The sequence below is a fragment of the Coregonus lavaretus genome, assembly GCF_964263955.1.
Source record: "Coregonus lavaretus genome assembly, chromosome: 5".
Lineage (NCBI taxonomy): Eukaryota > Metazoa > Chordata > Actinopteri > Salmoniformes > Salmonidae > Coregonus > Coregonus lavaretus.
The window spans coordinates 49,537,264-49,558,079 of record NC_139992.1 but is presented as its reverse complement, the minus strand read 5'-3'; the positions used below and the strand labels follow the sequence as shown (position 1 = coordinate 49,558,079).

Below are 20,816 nucleotides of genomic sequence, written 5' to 3'. Positions count from 1 at the left end.
GTATGTGTAGGTCTGTGTGTGTGTCTTCTGATACGGAGTTGAGATAAGGTTTCTTCTCAACACATCTCCAGCTGGGATGATGAACCCGACGTCCCAACAGATCAGTGGACCACGGATTTCACACACACACACACACCCACACACCGAGAGGCACACACACACTGTCTGGTATAGAGTGCAGACGGCATGGCGAAGCCGATGGAGAGTGAGAGGAGAGGGGGATTGCACTCCAAAAAGTAAAGAGAGATTTCTAGTCCTCCTGAACAAGTGGAGCAGCACAGAGGACTGATGATGTCTGAGAGGAAGGGAAGAGAGTGTGAGGAGTGTTCCCTCTCTTCCTTTCCATCTCTCTCTCAGGGTGGGTTTCTCCACTTCTTTGTCTGCCAGGTGCGTTGTTGCCAGCGAGACAAGATGACTGCGGCACCGTCGCTGAAGAACAGTCGTCCTTCTGATGTCACTAACATAGAAATACACAACACAGAGACTAAACAACAGGTAGTCTCTTTTACACACACCCCACCCTCTCTTTCACATTGAAAGGAGTAGCGCGCGCGCACGCACACACACACACACACACACACACACACACACACACACACACACCCCTTTCACATTTAATATTGATAGAGATTCAACGACAACAAGGTCAATTCTGGAATCCTCCTTTTATTTGCTATGATCAGACGTGTGTCAGAAGTGATTGAGACATGGTTCGGATGAAAACAAAACAAGCAGATACATTATTAACATACTGGAACATACACACAACGCTCAGATAATGAACAATGGTGTGTGTGCAGGATAGTGCAAAGGGATAGTGGGATAGAGTAGGGTGAAGCATGGTGGATAGCATGCATGTGATGATGTAGGTTTATATAGTGGATAGAGGGTATATTTCCATAAAGGTGTGGTGATGGGGTGAACTAGTCCAACTGCTGGCTTTGTAAGGGGGGGGAGCTGGTTGGGTGGTGGTGGTGCGTGTTGGTAATGATAGTGGTTCAGTCCGTGTGGATATCTTCAGCGCTGGGCCTGGATTGGTTCTGGTGGACTCAGCCTAGGCTTATACTCTGTCTCTGCATGTCTTCATGCGTCTCCAACATGGCAGACAGTTGCACTTCTCCTACTGCTGCGTCACAGAGCTACTGCACTGTCCTCTCTAGGAAGAGCTACCGTTGACCTCCTCCCTCTTGGTAGGAGAGACAGACATGCAGTGGAGTGGGGTGGGGGGAGAAGGGGTGTAGGTAGGTGGGATCTTACGAAGGGGTAAAGGATTTGGGGGTCAGTGGGGGTGGGGTTGAGGGGTAGAAGGGTGTTGGGCTAAGCAGTGTCCATCTCTCTCTCTCTCTCAGGGTTGTCTGGTTGTCTTGTTTTCCTGGTTCTGGTCAGGTTGCGGTTCTGTTTCTACCTCGAGTCGGGGTTGTGGTCTCTGGTGCTTACTCTCCTCTCCACTCATTTGCGGTCGATAAAAGGGTTGATCAACCGCAATGCCACACAGTAAAACACCATGGCTTCCCCTTCTTCGCTCACAGCACCTCGCTCTTAGCCCCCAGTCCTCAACTTGTTCTGGAGCAAAAGGAGAGAAGGAGGGAGGTCGAGAGAGAGGGAAGGAGGGAGGTCGAGAGAGAGGGAAGGAGGGAGGTAGAGAGCGAGGGAAGGAGGGAGGTAGAGAGCGAGGGAAGGAGGGAGGTAGAGAGCGAGGGAAGGAGGGAGGTAGAGAGCGAGGGAAGGAGGGAGGTAGAGAGCGAGGGAAGGAGGGAGGTAGAGAGCGAGGGAAGGAGGGAGGTAGAGAGCGAGGGAAAGGAGGGAGGTAGAGAGCGAGGGAAAGGAGGGAGGTAGAGAGCGAGGGAAGGAGGGAGGTAGAGAGCGAGGGAAGGAGGGAGGTAGAGAGCGAGGGAAAGGATGGAGGGGAGTGGATTTCATATTAGCGATAACTTGCCACAAATCCCCAACACATAACCCTCCCTGTCAATACCCATTTGATACAGGCTATAGCACTTGATGCCACAAAATAAAACATTCCAGGAGAGGTGTGGTGAGAACAATTAGAGGAGATGGGGAAAGGAGAGGAGAAGAATGTGGGGATAAATAATGGGTGGGGGGGACACACAGAAAAGCGGGCCAAAAAAGTTTTACTTAAAAGATGGAGAACAAAGGAGAAAAATACAAACAGACTGAAGACAGATAGAGGGAGAGAGGGAGGGAGGGAGGGGCAGTAGACTTCCCCCTCCATTGACCGATAGATTTTTGTGTTCTAGATTAGATTCATCCGTGTCAGTGCCTCCCTATAGCTGTCCAACACCAAGCGGATCAATTCATTCTACACACTAGACAACACACTCCACACTAGCATGACCAAGACACCAGTCATTATAGATAAACAACATTTACTCTGCCCAACCTAACAGGCAACAAAAAGCAATAATGTTGTGATGTGACAGAATGGAGGTAGCCTAACTGAATAGATATGAATGGACAGAGAGCATGCTAACTTGTCTACAGCAGGATCACATCAAGCATAGAACAGGCTGTTTTAAACAGTGTTTAAACTCTGGTTGTACAAAGACAGCTATAGTAGCTACTAAGACCTCTGGGATCCAAGAGTGGACGAAGAGGATGGGGGGAGGCATCAAGGCAAGAAGCGGTCATGCGGCCAGAATATGCAATGAAGAGAGAGCCGGAGAGAGATCGGCCCCTGTGATAAACGTTCTATTCATGGGCCTCTCAAAAGAGAGCCTTCTTCCTCTTTATCTGTCCTACCAGTCACTCTCTTCCCCCTCTTTCTATATAATAACCCCAGTCAGTCGCTATCTGGACCCGTTTAGTGTTATGTGTATTAGAAAGTGACGGGGAGTGTGTGTATGTGTGTGTGTGTGTGTGAATGTGCGTGTGTAAGAGGGGCCATCAAGGTCTAAATATTATCGCGGGCCGATGATAAGGAATACTAGTAATTATCAGTCACAAAGGCCTGGCTGACGACAACCCTATAGTCCGTCTCTCCCCTCTCTTGGACGAGTCAATATTCAGACTGAGATCAGGTCGTGTTATTATTATGTGTTCAATGGTGATGCAGTGGACAATACTATCTGGGGGTAATTCATTATGGGCATGTTTAGTGGTTTAGTGGGCCGTTTGAAGCTCGAAGGGTGCTGGGGTTTTGTGTGTTGTGTGAAGTATAGCAGGGCTTGTGGAAGGTAGGTGTGTCTTTTATAGCTAAACGGGGTCTCTTTTGTCGATTAGCCTACTCTCTCGCCTTGCCTCCTTCCCAAAACACGTTGGAGAAGGTCTGAGGGGAGGAACCTTGGGCTTTCTCCTTCAAGACGATTGAGAAGGGTGCAAGGAATCACAGAAAGATTAATTGAGACACAGACAAGGGTAGAAGCGAAGGTTGAGAGGCAGAGATTTGACCCCGACAACCATCTAGGTCGTATCAAGTGCTTGATACATTTGACCTTTTGACCCCTCCACATAGCTTCCTGCTCTGTTACTGTGTAGCTACTGTACTGCAATTGCTATGATAATAATAATAATAATAATAATAATAATAATAAACTATTATGATCACTCATTACTTGTATTACCTGTTCTCCTATTCTTTTTACTAGGTTATATTCTCCCTCTACAGTCGGCTGTATAACTGTATCATCTGCAGTATAACTTTATCAGGGCTCTGTTTTATCCCACACCTAATGATTTTAAAAGCTTTTCTTACAGAGATAACACGCTCTACACAGTCATAACTATGAGTGTATTTTGATTGCAGGAAGCTGATAAACTCTGTGGATTACCATAATATTCCAGGCTGATTTCCACATTTACAAGATTAGAGCAGTGAATGTGTGTGGCGGGAACACACAGCCTTGTGGGATTCCCAAGAGGCTACAGGTAGGTAGCACTCGCACAAATGAATAATACATAGTGTTATTTACATGATGTATAGCTTAAAACCTAGATGTAATACTAATACCCGAGGGAGAGCGGCGGAACAGACTCCTCTTTACTCTGGAAACTGTCCAATTGTAAAAGAATACATCTAATAGAAAACCTATCAAGAATATAAATTGGGCTTTGTCTGACCCCACTACTGTAAATTGAAGAGTGCAAGGGGAGAGTGTGTGTTTGCGTCTATCCTTGTGGTTTGTGTGTGTTCGTGTGTGTGTGTGTCTGTCTACGCAAATGCATGTGTATGTGTGCCACTAATATCAACGCTGTGACAATACCATTACCATATGCGTTTCTTAGAGGGCCTAAAACACATCCACTTTCCAATGACTTAAGAGAAATAAAGAAGAACCAGAGGACAATGGTATCAGAACGGCACCGTCTGGCCTGGTCCTCTGGCCTGGTCCTCTGGCCTGGTCCTCTGGCCTGGTCCTCTGGCCTGGTCGTCTGGCCTGGACTTTATTACATTAAAAACACACTTAAGCAGTGAAAGAAACCAGCCGGCGTCAGCAGGTATTATGGAAATATACTTTTCCTCTGAACCTACAGTTTAGAGTGAGTTTCATCAAGGCGCAAGTAGCCAAGTGGAAAACACTATGGTCTGAAACGCAGGGGCAGCCAAGAGTGTTTGTTTGTGTATGTGCATGTGTGCCTGTGTGTGTGTCACCAGTCGAGCTATGCGAGTGTGTGTTCATTGACAGTGCTTTAAGATGTACATTTTTCAGTGAGGGATAGAGAGAGAAAGATGTGTATGTGCATTTTCGCCCGGCAACAACCATTAACTCATGTAGGAAGGAAATTAACTGTTCTAGTGGTACTACACACAGTTACCTAAGTACACATGACATCTGGGGTTTGATGAAGTTACAGAAACAGGTCTAGAAAACACTGAACTACTCTATTGGGAGAGACAGATCCTGGAACAGTAGAACTTACTTTATAATGTCTATAGAGGTTGCCCATAGCTACTCTATTGGGAGAGACAGATCCTGGAACAGTAGAACTTACTTTATAATGTCTATAGAGGTTGCCCATAGCTACTCTATTGGGAGAGACAGATCCTGGAACAGTAGAACTTACTTTCTAATGTCTATAGATGTTGCCCATAGCTACTCTACTGGGAGAGACAGATCCTGGAACAGTAGAACTTACTTTATAATGTCTATAGAGGTTGCTCATAGCTACTCTACTGGGAGAGACAGATCCTGGAACAGTAGAACTTACTTTATAATGTCTGTAGCAGTTGCACATAGTGGGGCATGATCATTATTGCAATTCTTTTCAGACAACAAAAGCATGCAGCAATATGGGAATAAACAAAACCTTTCATTAGATGTAGAACTCATTAATGTTTTAGTTATACTTTTGAGACAGTAGAGATTTGTAAACAAAACAACATGTCCTATAAAATTACAGCAGATGGGGATAGACACAAACAAAAGTTATTTACATATCCCAAGGTACACATACACACCCCCATCCCATGGCCCACCTGTTTAGCTTGGTTGACACACTGCAGGTAGCGGGAGGCGATAGTGGAGCAGAGCAATGTCTTCCCAGTGTGTTCCTGGTAGCACTTCAGGATCTGACCCTGCAGGTCAGCACACACTGGACTCACCTCAAACCGCCTGGAGGAGAGAGAGGTTAGAGTTTATTATTTATAGACAATATCATACACCATACACAATGCACATTTCAGCCCTCACATACCTGCAAAAGAAGCAATTGCTAACATTCCCCATTTACTGACAAAAAGGAGGAGAGAGAACAGAGCGAGAGACACACAGAAACATCATCAAAATGTGGACTTCTCCACATTCTGCCCATTCCCCAGCAGTGGTTCATCTGGGATCAGTCATACTGTAGAAGAGATGGGGCCAAAGGTTGATCCAGCCAATGGGAGCAACCGTCAGCGCAACAGTGACGGGCATGCCAATCCATTCATTAGACCCTCCCCACGTCAATGGAAGGGCCAGAGGACGTGTGAATATTGGCAGCCCGCGCTACCCTGTCACCAGGAGAAAAGGTTCTATACCTGTCCCTCTGGAAACAGGAGATCTATAAGGGGTTTATTTTGTATGGCTAATTGTGTTCTTTCTCCTCAGAAAACACACTGGCCAATCACCGTCTAATACGGACACACCGGCCAATCAACGTCTAATATGGACACACCCAGAAAAGAAACAAAAGGATGGGGAAAAAATGATATCAACAACACAATAAAAGGAGATAGGAAACCCCTCATCGTAGTGATGAAGATGATGACTGCTCAGTTGGCTCCCCTTTTAAATCAGCGTCGTGGGTGTACTGACAATAGAGTATTGACGACAGAACTGAGTACCGAATCAGCATTGATTGATAGAGCCTGCATGACTCTAGGTTTCCGATTGTATTGACATGCCCTCTCCTATATCTAGCTGTCCCCTTGGTCATGCTAAGTGGATTTTTGTTTGACTGATGATTGATTATTGTACTGCAATGTTAAAGGGAACTAGCACACAAGCATTTTCACTGCACCTTTTATACCTGTAAACCGTGTACTTGACGAATACAATTTGATTTGAAGAATACAGCACCCAAAGGGCTAATCCTTACTTCTGACACCAAATGAAAGGCTGGTAGTGTTGCAGCTAAGCTCAATAGCTACTGACACGGAGGCAATAGCTACTGACACGGAGGCAATAGCTACTGACACGGAGGCAATAGCTACTGACACGGAGGAAATAGCCATTGACGCTGCGGCAATAGCTACTGACACGGAGGCAAAAGCCATTGACACGGAGGCAATAGCTACTGACACTGCAGCAATAGCTACTGACACAGAGGTGTCAGTGTATCAAACATCACAAGTGTGCTAATGCTAACCAAAACTCTGTCTGCATAGTTCAGTACTGTGGAGCCACCAAAATGTTCCACTTTGGTGCTAGCTGTACGTCGCAAAGCTTATCTTATGCTAAAGGCTAGCTACAGTGCACAAATGTTCTTTCATCACCACTGCAATGCCATATGGGTCCCAAAGTGTTAGTGCCTTTTCGCTAAGCTCAGCAGCAACGACTATCAACTGCACCAATGATCTTATGCTAACAGCTAGCAGGATCTGCCTCTTGACAGTTAGCACACCCCATAAACCACCCATAGATAAAAGCTACACCTGCCTATGCTATGGCCATTAAGCTAATGACAGCGTCATCCTTTAGCAGTTAGCACACACCAGCACTCAGGACAGCCCATCTGTCCTCGCCTAACGGGGGGCTAAGCGAGTGAGAGGGGGTGATTTCGCCCGTCAGCACCTTTCTGAGCCTTGGAGGGGCATTAGGGGCACAGCTGAGCCCCTCCAGTTCCAATCAGGTGTTGGATTTATCCCCTGTAGTGAGAAATCACCCTCCTGTTGCGTTTGAAAGGACACAACATGGTTCATTACCCAGGATGCAATGCAGGAGGGCTGGTTGCATGGGACCTCTGAGTATGGCCGCCAAAACATGGCCACAGTATTATGGCCAAAGGGATGTCAGTCAATCCATAAGTCAGAAGAAAAAAATCATCAATCCATCCTCAATTTTCGTGTCACCAGCCGCCACTGCATTTAACAGCATGTAGGCAAGAAAAGCACCTATTGATACAAAGCAGCAAGTTGTGGACGATCAGAAATAAATTCTTAACATTGTTACCTTCCATTTAATGGACATTTCTGGTGGTAGGTTGTCGCTATTCTTCCCATTTGAGCAGCGATCGAACATAACGCGCCATCTCATATACATAGAGGCTCTTCAAGCACCAAGACAATCCACTCATTGCCTTCGGGAGTGACATGCCCATTTCTCTAAGTCTCTGCGGTGAAGGATGACAGTCTCTCTCACACACACACACACACACACACACACACACTCACACTCACTCACTCACTCACTCACTCACTCACTCACTCACTCACTCACTCTCAGACACACACACTCTGACACTCTCAGACACACACACACAGAGACACACACATAGACCCAGACCCAGAGCATTCATTACACTGCCTTTGGGCATCTTCAGGGACCAGGTAGCCACATACACCCGCTAATTATTTTCTGAAGCGTTTGCGTTAATGCCAGGTGCAGCCTGCTGATACAACTCATAGTGTTTGTTTCTCTTAGAAACCATTACAGATGACAGAGAGAGAGAGGGAGAGCGGGGGGTGAAGAGGTAGAATGCCTAGAGAGGAAGAGGGTAAGCGGGAGAGAGGGAGAGAGAAAGAGAAACCTTGACGAGCAACTGGGAGATACACCTCCGTTTTCTCGTTCCATCTTTCCCTCCTCCATAGAGAGACCTGTGTTTAGTTAAATCAGGACAATAACACTGTCACACACTCTATGGCTCACGCAGGGTCATTCATCATCCATCATTAAGATTAATATTAACTCCTCACAGCCACGGGTAGAGGAGGGAGGGAGAGAGAGAGACAGACAGAGAGAGAGAGAGATATTCCCTGCCTTCTCAATATTACATTAGGCTCTCCCTAATCAGTTACTATCACCTGTCTAATACAGTCGGCCTGTGTGCTACACAGCCACAGCACCGTATCTTCCTAATACCGTCTCAGAGAAAGGTTTTAGAGTTGATTTTGTTAGTGGAGTAGTCAAGAGGAAGGTACTGTAGTGCCACAAAGTGAATACCATTCCAAGGGAACTGTCTATGATATATTTACATGTAGTCAAAAACAGCAGTGATTCATCCAGTTCCCATGAAACCTGAATACTGGGGCATCCGTAAACATCTCTCTCCCTCTCTCCTCCTCTCTCTCTCTCTATCTATCGGTTTCTCGGCCCCACGGGAATCAAAAGCACAAAAACGTTTCAATGATGTGACCTTTGAGGAGGAAAAAGTTGGTTGTGGTCTAAGATCAGACTTGTAGCTAATATGTTCTGATGTAATGGGTCAGAAATCTGAGGGGGACCATGGTTCATATTTTTTTTTTTACAATGCTCTTTGTTCAGGGTTGGGAAGAGACCGAATGGCTCCTCTGAACTGTCGGTCATATAGATTTGTCTGATCTCTCTCTCTCTCTCTCTCCCTCTCCCTCCCTCCCTCCCTCTCGGTTTCTCTTTCGCTCTTCCTTTCAGTTTTTCTCTCTTCGTCTCAGTTTCTCTCCCTCTTCCTCCCTCTTTCTCTCTCACACAGACAACCAGAGGATTCATTTGCAGGTCAAATCCATCCGCTGTCAATCAAAAAGCCCCCTCTCACTGCATGGCCATCCCCCCGAGGCGCCTGGGATATTTAATAAAACTTCAGAGAGGGTGAGATTGAAACAAATGGAGACATGAGCGGAGCGGGGTGAGAGAGGGAGGTGTGTGTACCGTACCTATGGAGTGGAGGGACAATAAATCTCTCTGCTTATATAGGAGGCCATCAGTAAAGGTCTCCATGCCAACATAGCTCTATTGATATGAGATAGTCTCCCCAGTCTCCCTCCCCACCCCCTTGGTCCATAGATAGAGCAGGAGAGAGGGGACGCTTAGGGCTGCTTCATATATCTACAGTATGGTTTATACACCACAGCCACATAAATCAAGCAGGAGAAGGGAGGCATTTGACAGACTGCAGGGAGCCGCATTGAGATGAGATGCTTTATCAGAGATGGGGAGAGAGAGAGAGAGAGAGAGAGAAGGAGAGAGAGAGGGGTGGGAAAGAGAGAGGCCGAAGAATATGAACATGTAAAAAGCGAAAGCACACAGACGCAAACAGTAGACAGAGAGGAGACGAGAGAGAGAGATAAAAATAATAAAGCCAGTAGAAGAAAGAGATAGCATGGAGAAGAGGATGGGGAAGAGGGAGATAAAGGAGGATAATGAAGCACGTAGGTTTGAGGGATGAACAGAAAGGTGAAGGAAAGAGAGAAGGAAAACATCATTTAAAAAAAGAGGGGAACAGATTCTATACTAAGCGACTAGTTGGTTAGCTATGCTTCCCCTGCACCAGTTAGCTCATAGAAAAAGCCACTGTACTAGCAGTATGGTAGTCTCTCTAGCCAGACAAAATCCTCTGCTAGCTTGTGTAAAAAAAACTATCTGGACCAAATCGTACTAATGTCTTGACTCACTAAGTTGGGATGAATGTACTATAAATATGCATGGACAACAGTTATACGCACATCGCTGCTTCATTTTTTCAAGAAAATACTAAGATACGTTGACCAAAACCTAGATGCATACTGATATCCAAGTTACTTTCTCACTGTCTGGTATTGCATCGCACATATCTTACACTTATGGGTGCAATATTTCTCTATCCATTTATCCAAAACCATATGTTAACCAAAAACTGACACCCATATTAAGATCTATCTTCCCTATGTCCATGAGTATGGATTACAAGACAAGGCCCAGATTGAGTTCTCAATAGGTCCAACGTCCATTTATCATCATTTACAAGCACTTAGGCTATAATAGGGTTAGGAGGTGAAGCTGAGGCCTCTTAAAAAGCCTTCATGTTCTCCCTGGTTAAGTCCGGCTCTGTGACAGAGTCAGACAAATAAATACAAATGATCCATTTAGGGTGAAAAATGACGCACTTAACTCTCATCGCTTTTTAAAGAAGACCTGACTGACCTCCCATGGTGAAATCCATCAGAGAGAGAGAGAGCGAGAGAGAGAGAGATAATGAGAATGAAAAGAAAGTAAAGGAGAGAGAGAAAGGGAGTCCCGGCGGACATCTCCGGAGGGCTGGCCTCCACACTGAGACTCTAGTATTGGAGTTCTGCTCTGTTTTTACCATTTTCTTTCTTTCACACACACACACACACACACACACACACACACACACACACACACACACACACACACACAACAGAGAAGGCTTGAGTACAATCAAGGCTGAATTTCCTGAAAGCTTCCTAGGCTGCATCGTAGTTTAGTTTTCTCTACTACTCAAGACCACTCACAGCACAGGAAAGGGCTTCATGTCATGTGAATTTCATTCACTTCCCGCACAGAAGATTAACTGTCAAGAAATAGAGTTTACGATTGTTCCTACTCTCTCGCTGCTGTGGGGATGGGTTGTTGAGAGAAAACGACAAAGCTTTTGGGAAACTCCGCGCCAGTCAAGATGTCCTGCCCTGTCCAAACTAGTGAAGATGAAACTGTACAAAACATCAGCAACAAAACAGAACTCTTAAACATGGCATCTAAGAACAACTGTTAAAGTAGAACTGTTGTATTCCTATGAGACATTACTGTTAAAGTAGAACTGTTGTATTCCTATGAGACATTACTGTTAAAGTAGAACTGTTGTATTCCTATGACACATTACTGTTAAAGTAGAACTGTTGTATTCCTATTAGACATTACTGTTCAAGCATAATTTGTAGTCAACGCAGAAATCTACAGATTTTATGATGTGCCACAGTCCGCCCAACAGTCCTTTTACAATGTGTTAAAGTCAGTTACTCAGCCACTAAAAGGTGTGTGAGAGCAGAGAGGGAGGCTTTACAGCCAGTACTTAGGCTTTTAAAATGTGTTTATATGAGTGTGTGTGTGTGTCCGAGCGAGGACCATTTTACAGCCAGTACATAAAGGCTTTTGTGTGTGTGTGTGTGTGTGTGTGTGTGTGTGTGTGTGTGTGTGTGTGTGTGTGTGTGTGTGTGTGTGTGTGTCGGGGGGCTCTTTAAGCTTAAGTTATTGACCGATGTCTGACTGCATTGACCGCCATCTTGTACTGGGGGTCCAAGTTGCCTAGCTACGGACCTATGGTCTCCTGAAATGGCAGCGGGTTGATGTGCACTCGTCAGGCGGGTCAAGTCTTACTTCAGCGAGACCGTACACACGCATGCACACACACGCCTCTGTGCCTCACAGATAACAGAGTGTTTCCTCTGAGTCTGAATCAGAGCCTTTAAATACAGACAGGTTAGCTTTCCCTCCACATCCCTCATATCTGTATTGTTGGGGGTGGCTGGGAGAATATTCAATTCACTCTCAGGTTTGTTCTGTTCCCATTTCCTTGTTTAATGACTATCAAAATGGTCGTGTTAGGCTTTAATCACCCAGGCCAAAACTCTGCTCTAGGACTGTTTGGCTGTTGAATACAGTTGAAGTCGGAAGTTTACATACATCTTAGCCAAATACATTTAAACTCAGTTTTTCACAATTCCTGACATTTAATCCTAGTAAATATACCCTGTCTTAGGTCAGTTAGGATCACCACTTTATTTTAAGAATGTGAAATGTCAGAATAATATTAGAGAGAATGATTTATTTCAGCTTTTATTTCTTTCATCACATTCCCAGTGGGTCAGAAGTTTACATACACTCAATTAGTATTTGGTAGCATTGCCTTTAAAAAATTTTACTTGGGTCAAACGTTTCGGCTAGCCTTCCACAAGCTTCCCACAATAAGTTGGGTGAATTTTGGCCCATTCCTCCTGACAGAGCTGGTGTAACTGAGTCAGGTTTGTAGGCCTCCTTGCTCGCACACGCTTTTTCAGTTCTGCCCACAAATGTTCTATAGGATTGAGGTCAGGGCTTTGTGATGGCCACTCCAATACCTTGACTTTGTTGTCCTTAAGCCATTTTGCCACAACTTTGGAAGTATGCTTGGGGTCATTATCCATTTGGAAGACCCATTTGCGACCAAGCTTTAACTTCCTGACTGATGTCTTGAGATGTTGCTTCAATATAGCCACATCCTTTTCCTTCCTCATGATGCCATCTATTTTGTGAAGTGCACCTGTCCCTCCTGCAGCAAAGCACCCCCACAGCATGATGCTGCCACCCCCGTGCTTCACGGTTGGGATGGTGTTCTTCGGCTTGCAAGCTACCCTCTTTTTCCTCCAAACATTACGATGGTCATTATGGCCAAACAGTTATATTTTTGTTTAATCAGACCATAGGACATTTCTCCAAAAAGTACGATCTTTGTCCCCATGTGCAGTTGCAAACCGTAGTCTGGCTTTTTTTATGGCGGTTTTGGAGCAGTGGCTTCTTCCTTGCTGAGCGGCCTTTCAGGTTATGTCGATATAGGACTCGTTTTACTGTGGATATAGATACTTTTGTACCTGTTTCCTCCAGCATCTTCACAAGGTCCTTTGCTGTTGTTCTGGGATTGATTTGCACTTTTCGCACCAAAGTATGTTCATCTCGAGGAGACAGAACGCGTCTCCTTCCTGAGCGGTATGACGGCTGCGTGGTCCCATGGTGTTTATACTTGTGTACTATTGTTTGTACAGATGAACATGGTACCTTCAGGCGTTTGGAAATTGCTCCCAAGGATGAACCAGACTTGTGGAGGTCTACCATTTTCTTCTGAGGCCTTGGCTGATTTCTTTTGATTTTCCCATGATGTCAAGCAAAGAGGCACTGAGTTTGAAGGTAGGCCTTGAAATACATCCACAGGTACACCACCAATTGACTCAAATGATGTCAATTAGCCTATCAGAAGCTTCTAAAGCCATGACATCATTTTCTGGAATTTTCCAAGTTGTTTAAAGGCCCAGTCAACTTAGTGTATGTAAACTTCTGACCACCTGGAATTGTGATACAGTGAATTGTAAGTGAAATAATCTGTCTGTAAACAATTGTTGGAAAAATTACTTGTGTCATGCACAAAGTAGATGTCCTAACCGACTTGCCAAAACTATAGTTTGTTAACACGACATTTGTGGAGTGGTTGAAAAACGAATTTTAATGACTCCAACCTAAGTGTATGTAAACTTCCGACTTCAACTGTATGTATGTGGGGATAGAGGGACGGAGGGAGGGATGACTGTGTGTGTCTCTCTTTTTCTCCAGCAGGGATGGGAGGAGTAGACAGAGAGGTGAAAGCTGACCTGTTGACCTGACTGCAAGGAGCTGAACATTATAAACACAATATACACATAGCTTTAAATAAACATGCTTTACACACACACACACACACACACACACACACACACACACGTCATTCAGCTGTAACCTGCACAGTGCAACATTGTGCCCAGACACTAGGAGCCAGTGTGTTGGTAAAGGTTTCATGTACTGGACTGGACCGTATGATAGTCCATCTGGAATGGACCATATGATAGTCCATCTGGACTGGACTGGACTGGACGATAGCCCATCTGGACTGGACTGGACCGTATGATAGTCCATCTGGACTGGACCGTATGATAGTTCATCTGGACTGGACGATAGCCCATCTGGACTGGACTGGACCGTATGATAGTCCATCTGGACTGGACTGGACCGTATGATAGTCCATCTGTACTGGACTGGACCGTATGATAGTCCATTTGTACTGGACTGGACCGTATGATAGTCCATTTGTACTGGACTGGACGATAGTCCATCTGGACTGGACTGGACCGTGTGATAGTCTATCTGGACTGTGTTGGATAAGTGGTTAGAGGGACTGCATACCGAGCAGTTGGGAAAAGACAGTCCTTTAGGTTATTGATAACTACAGGTAGAGAAGACAGTCCTTTAGGGTATTGATAACGTCAGGTTGAATGACAACAAGAAATGCTCGCCAGAATTAATTCAAATACATACTCAATATCCTGTTTTGTCAACCTGTAGATACAGTGAGGGAAATAAGTATTTGATCCCCTGCTGATTTTGTACGTTTGCCCACTGACAAAGAAATTATCAGTCTATAATTTTAATGGTAGGTTTATTTGAACACTGAGAGACAGAATAACAACAAAAACATCCAGAAAAACGCATGTCAAAAATGTTATAAATTGATATGCATTTTAATGAGGGAAATAAGTATTTGACCCCCCCTCAATCAGAAAGATTTCTGGCTCCCAGGTGTCTTTTATACAGGTAACGAGCTGAGATTAGGAGCACACTCTTAAAGGGAGTCCACAGAAGCAATCAATCAATCAGATTCCAAACTCTCCACCATGGCCAAGACCAAAGAGCTCTCCAAGGATGTCAGGGACAAGATTATAGACCTACACAAGGCTGGAATGGGCTACAAGACCATCGCCAAGCAGCTTGGTGAGAAGGTGACAACAGTTGGTGCGATTATTCGCAAATGGAAGAAACACAAAAGAACTGTCAATCTCCCTCGGCCTGGGGCTCCATGCAAGATCTCACCTCGTGGAGTTGCAATGATCATGAAAACGGTGAGGAATCAGCCCAGAACTACACGGGAGGATCTTGTCAATGATCTCAAGGCAGCTGGGACCATAGTCACCAAGAAAACAATTGGTAACACACTACGCCGTGAAGGTCTGTAATCCTGCAGCGCCCGCAAGGTCCCCCTGCTCAAGAAAGCACATATACATGCCCGTCTGAAGTTTGCCAATGAACATCTGAATGATTCAGAGGAGAACTGGGTGAAAGTGTTGTGGTCAGATGAGACCAAAATGGAGCTCTTTGGCATCAACTCAACTCGCCGTGTTTGGAGGAGGAGGAATGCTGCCTATGACCCCAAGAACACCATCCCCACCGTCAAGCATGGAGGTGGAAACATTATGCTTTGGGGGTGTTTTTCTGCTAAGGGGACAGCACAACTTCACCGCATCAAAGGGACGATGGACCGTCAAATCTTGGGTGAGAACCTCCTTCCCTCAGCCAGGGCATTGAAAATGGGTCGTGATGGGTATTCCAGCATGACAATGACCCAAAACACACGGCCAAGGCAACAAAGGAGTGGCTCAAGAAGAAGAAGGTCCTGGAGTGGCCTAACCAGTCTCCAGACCTTAATCCCATAGAAAATCTGTGGAGGGAGCTGAAGGTTTGAGTTGCCAAACGTCAGCCTCGAAACCTTAATGACTTGGAGAAGATCTGCAAAGAGGAGTGGGACAAAATCCCTCCTGAGATGTGTGCAAACCTGGTGGCCAACTACAAGAAACGTCTGACCTCTGTGATTGCCAACAAGGGTTTTGCCACCAAGTACTAAGTCATGTTTTGCAGAGGGGTCAAATACTTATTTCCCACATTAAAATGCAAATCAATTTATAACATTTTTGACAAGCGTTTTTCTGGATTTCTTTGTTGTTATTCTGTCTCTCACTGTTCAAATAAACCTACCATTAAAATTATAGACTGATCATTTCTTTGTCAGTGGGCAAACGTACAAAATCAGCAGGGGATCAAATACTTTTTTCCCTCACTGTAGCTATACCGTAAAGGGTGGTGTGTCTTCTCAACCTCTACCACACCTGCTGTCTTGACCTCTGAATGCTCAGCTATGAAAAGCCAACTGACATTTATTCCTGAGGTACTGACCTGTTGCACCCTCTACAACCACTGTGATTATTATTTGACCCTGCTGGTCATCTATGAACGTTTGAACATCTTGAAGAACAATCTGGTCTTAATGGCCATGTACTCTTATAATCTCCACCCGGCACAGCCAGAAGAGGACTGGCCACCCCTCAGAGCCTGGTTCCTCTCTAGGTTTCCTCCTAGGTTCCTGCCTTTCTAGGGAGTTTTTCCTAGCCACTGTGCTTCTACATCTGCATTGCTTGCTGTTTAGGGTTTTAGGCTGCGTTTCTGTATAAGCACTTTGTGACATCTGCTGATGTAAAAAAGGGCTTTATAAATACATTTGATTAGATTTTTGAGTCGTATGATACCGGTGTGTGTGTAGGTGTGCCGTTTTGTACGTACTATGCGTGTGTGTCTGGGATGGGCATTCATTATGTGTTTACCTCAGGTAAGAGCTACTAACGAAGTGTGATGATGTGTGTTTGGACCTCAGGACAGATTCATAGAAGCTGGAGAGGATAATGAAAACTGGTGTGTGTCTGTGTCTGTGTGTGTGAGTGTGTGTATGTGTGAGTGTCTGTGTGAGTATGTGTGTCTGTGTCTGTGTGTGTGTGTTTGTATGAGTGTGTGTCTGTGTGTTTGTGTGTAATGAGGTCACTCTTAGGTAGCAGCGTTCCGGTTGGGAGAGCTCCATCATGCCAAGAGCTCTGCCGGGAATACTGCTGGAACAGCTGCACTACCCCTTCACACTGCACACACACCTACTCACACTGCCCAGCACATCCTCACACCTCTCTACCTCATACTTATAGAGAAACAGGCATACTGTGTGCATAAACCACACAAACAAAACCTCTACCCCAGCAGTGTCACTAGACTTACTACTGCTACTACTACTACTACTACTACTACTACCACCACTACTACTAGCATACTACTACTGCTAATGTATCTACTACTACTACTACTACTACTACTACATCTATTACTACTACTGCCACTACCCCTACCACTGCCACTACTACTACTACTGTTATTACTACTACCACTACCACTACAGGCAGGGTCCAAATGCCCCCAAAGTAACATCCTTCAGACACTATTGTCAATTAAATTTTATACCAATAGAGGCCAAACTCTTTTAGGCAGGAGGCAACAGTGCTAGGATATCAGTACAGTATCTATAGGGAAATACTTTACTACAGTATTAGCAGTACTACTGTTGACCAGAGCCTCAAATGTTATCAAACATTCTATTAATAAAGTCTGTGGGACCAGCGGGGAAATTAAGACGTTGGGTGGAAAGACATTTCTAACTTCATAAGCCCGATTATCATATCAAACTCATGTTAATGCAATCAATTATGTATATTCCCACTCTTTCCCATTTATCTCCAGGGCAGTTTCAACTTTCAGGAAATCAAAAGGCTCTGAGACTAAACATCTTGCTTTATTATTCCACTGAACCCCAGATACCATCTTATCTCCCTCGTTCATTCACTCACTCTGTCGTATCGGAATACAGAGGCAATAACTTCCATAGGGACAACTCATAGAGACCTCTGTACGCTGTGCTGCACAATACTAAACAAGATCTTTTCACACTAATACAGATCATGTACACACACACAGAAATTATGGCACCAAACACACCCAATGAAACCTGATTAGTGTCTACTAGCAGTAACCCTGTCCTCTCTCCCCGTCCCCCTGTAACACCAGACCCTCCCACCATTTCATTAAACCACACACACACACACTCACATCCTCCCTCCCCAGCCCCTCTAATCCAATCACAGCTCTGGTAATGCACCTCCCGTAATCCAATCAACCAATCAGGGCGCTTGCCGCTGAGACTCCACCATCACGTGACCGCGCCAGACCAGTGTTAGCAGTTAGCGCGTTGTGTCACTCTAATGATACTCCAGCAGTGCATTTCCTTAATGCAATTTGGGAAGCCTCAACCCCAGCTCTACCCTTAGCTAACGCTAGCCCCAGCGGATGGCTAATCAGTTTCTAGCATTTTGCAGGGAGACAATGATCCCGGCGTTAGCGCTAGCTAATGACAGGCTAACACGATTAGCGCCCCCTTCCCAGACAGAGTCCTGGACTCCGGGCCCCACTCGCCCCACCTCCTGTGGACTCCTCATCCACTTTGTTACATTACTATGGAGCCTAATGGTCCCTTATTAGGAGTTATGGAACAGCGATGGACTGGAATTGACATGTTCTGTATTTGACGGTTAAATGGTTAATAGGGTCTCTGTGAATCTCACTGACAGCCTAAAATACGGGGGGGAGGGGGCAAATTGTTAATACCATTGATGGACAAAGTTGTCTTACACACACAAAGGCATGTTTGTTGAACTATTTTAAAGGATTAGATGCTAGCAAAAAGCATAAGCTGAAGCACACCCAAAATATGCTGTAGAGGTTCTGACTCACGGAGAGTAAACTGGAAAAATAATGAAAGTCGCACACTAATTATACTCCCAAACATTTAATGGGTATAGCAACCAACGTTTCAGCACACAGAGCATTCCTCAGGGTGCTGAAAGCCCCTTTGTTGTAGGAATGACTCTAAGCTGGTTACCAACTACCAATGGTTGGTTCACAGGGACACAGCACACACTCTAACACTAACACACACACACACACTATGGCCGTCACTGCAGCCATTACACATCAGTATGCACCAAAGAGGTGTCCATTTTACCTGTAGCTATCAGTGAGCCGCATCATCAACATGAGCTAATCAGGCAGGCTAATCTGGGGCTGATTGAAAGACATGGTTTAGTTAGCATGTGGCTAACGGCAGTACTCTCAGTGGACTGACGGGGCTTTTAGTGGTCACTAACAACACTGAAGGGTCGTGTACGCACCAAACGGAGAAAAAAAAACAGGGAGGGACAACCCGGACTTATCCAATAGGAAAAGCTCATTTACATGTTCTGTTGCAAAATGTTCCGTTACGGTATGCTCTAATGAACAGGACCCTAATGTCCAAACCAGACACAAAACATCATCTGGACACCTCACAAGTACAATTCTTAGTCTTCTGTGGTGTTCTTTGGACCCTGCGGAAGTTGGTTGGATGTGCGTGCAGTGTGCCCTACTTTCATACTGACAGAGTAACCTTGGAGATGTTGGAAGGAAAGCGATACACTGTTAAAACCTTCATAGCCAACATCAGGTATTGAGCTCTTCATAGCCAACATTGGCCTTGAGGAGGAAGCATTTGAGATGAAAGCCTGTTAATTCTGCAGTGAATGGAGATATTTCCAATGGGGGGGTGTCTACATTAATTTATCCAGGAGTACTTGATACACTTGCATGTGTTTTGAACTTACTTGAACTTTGCGTTGATTCCGTCAGCAGCCTTGTGGTAGTTCTCTGTGGTGACCTTGTAGAACTGAGCACTCTGGATGGGGGGGGGAGGGAGAGAGAGAGAGAGAGAGAGAGAGAGAGAGAGAGAGAGAGAGAGAGAGAGAGAGAGAGAGAGAGAGAGAGAGAGAGAAAAAAAGAGGAGAAGAAGGAGAGACAAACAGACAAATAAATGCCAAGTCAGAATCAGATTGGGCCTCTTGTATAAAACAGTTCATTCCCATCCTCCCTGGGCCTTTCAGATGGCCTTTATTTGGGCAAAAGGAAACACTCCAGCTGAGACGAGCCTTTCCCCCTCACACACGCACATCTGAGCCGCGTCCCAAATGGCACCCTATTCCACATACAGTGACCCCCATAGGGCTATGGTCAAATTTAGTGCACTATATAGGAAATAGGGTGATATTTTTTATGCACATCTGATAGGCATGTACCCTCCACTACTACACTAGTCCATTAAAACTTGATGGATGGGGATATTGAGGGAGCAACAACATTAAGTAGTTGTGCAGGGGTTTATTTTTGAATCTGGCTGTATTGCTGAGGGAGTGAGCTGTGTGACTGTTCAGTTTGACGTGTGTGTTCGAAAATGTGTCTGTGTGTGTATGTTTGGGCGGTAAGTGATTGTTTGGTGGTGTAGGTAATGGTGTGTGTGTTGAGTCTCAAGATGGAGTGGTTTAATAACATCTAGACGGTGAGGAGAGGTCAGTGGGTCACTGTAGTCAACCATGGTACTACCAGCCCTAAACCTCTTGTGGGGCCATAACAACGGAAGCCATAGCACAGTACTCAACCTGAATGACCTCTTCAACCACGGTCATTTACGTTACAACACAGTCGTATGGTCATATACCAACCTCTTCAACCACGGTCATTTACGTTACAACACAGTCGTATGGTCATATACCAACCTCTTCAACCATGGTCATTTACGTTACAACACAGTCGTATGGTCATATACCAACCTCTTCAACCATGGTCATTTACGTTACAACACAGTCGTATGGTCATATACCAACCTCTTCAACCACGGCCATTTACATTACAACACAGTCGTATGGTCATATACCAACCTCTTCAACCACGGCCATTTACATTACAACACAGTCGTATGGTCATATACCAACCTCTTCAACCACGGCCATTTACATTACAACACAGTCATATACCAACCTCTTCAACCATGGTCATTTACGTTACAACACAGTCATATACCAACCTCTTCAACCATGGTCATTTACGTTACAACACAGTCATATGGTCATATACCAACCTCTTCAACCATGGTCATTTACGTTACAACACAGTCGTATGGTC

The 20,816-nt window shown here is 45.1% G+C and overlaps 1 protein-coding gene across 2 annotated transcripts in view; it reads right to left on the bottom strand.

The window, feature by feature from the left end:
- Positions 1 to 646: 646 nt before the first annotated feature.
- The window catches only part of chchd3a (coiled-coil-helix-coiled-coil-helix domain containing 3a), a 97,252-nt gene continuing 77,082 nt past the window's right edge, over positions 647 to 20,816 (bottom strand). For both annotated transcript variants that reach the window (XM_084162370.1, XM_084162369.1), the window contains exons 7-9: positions 19,466 to 19,536; positions 5,432 to 5,567; positions 647 to 1,563 (exon numbers count right to left, since the gene is read on the bottom strand). In XM_084162370.1, the coding sequence (XP_084018496.1) occupies positions 1,540 to 1,563; positions 5,432 to 5,567; positions 19,466 to 19,536 (231 nt within the window). In that variant the 3' untranslated portion in view covers positions 647 to 1,539. The remainder of the gene's footprint in view (positions 1,564 to 5,431; positions 5,568 to 19,465; positions 19,537 to 20,816) is intronic.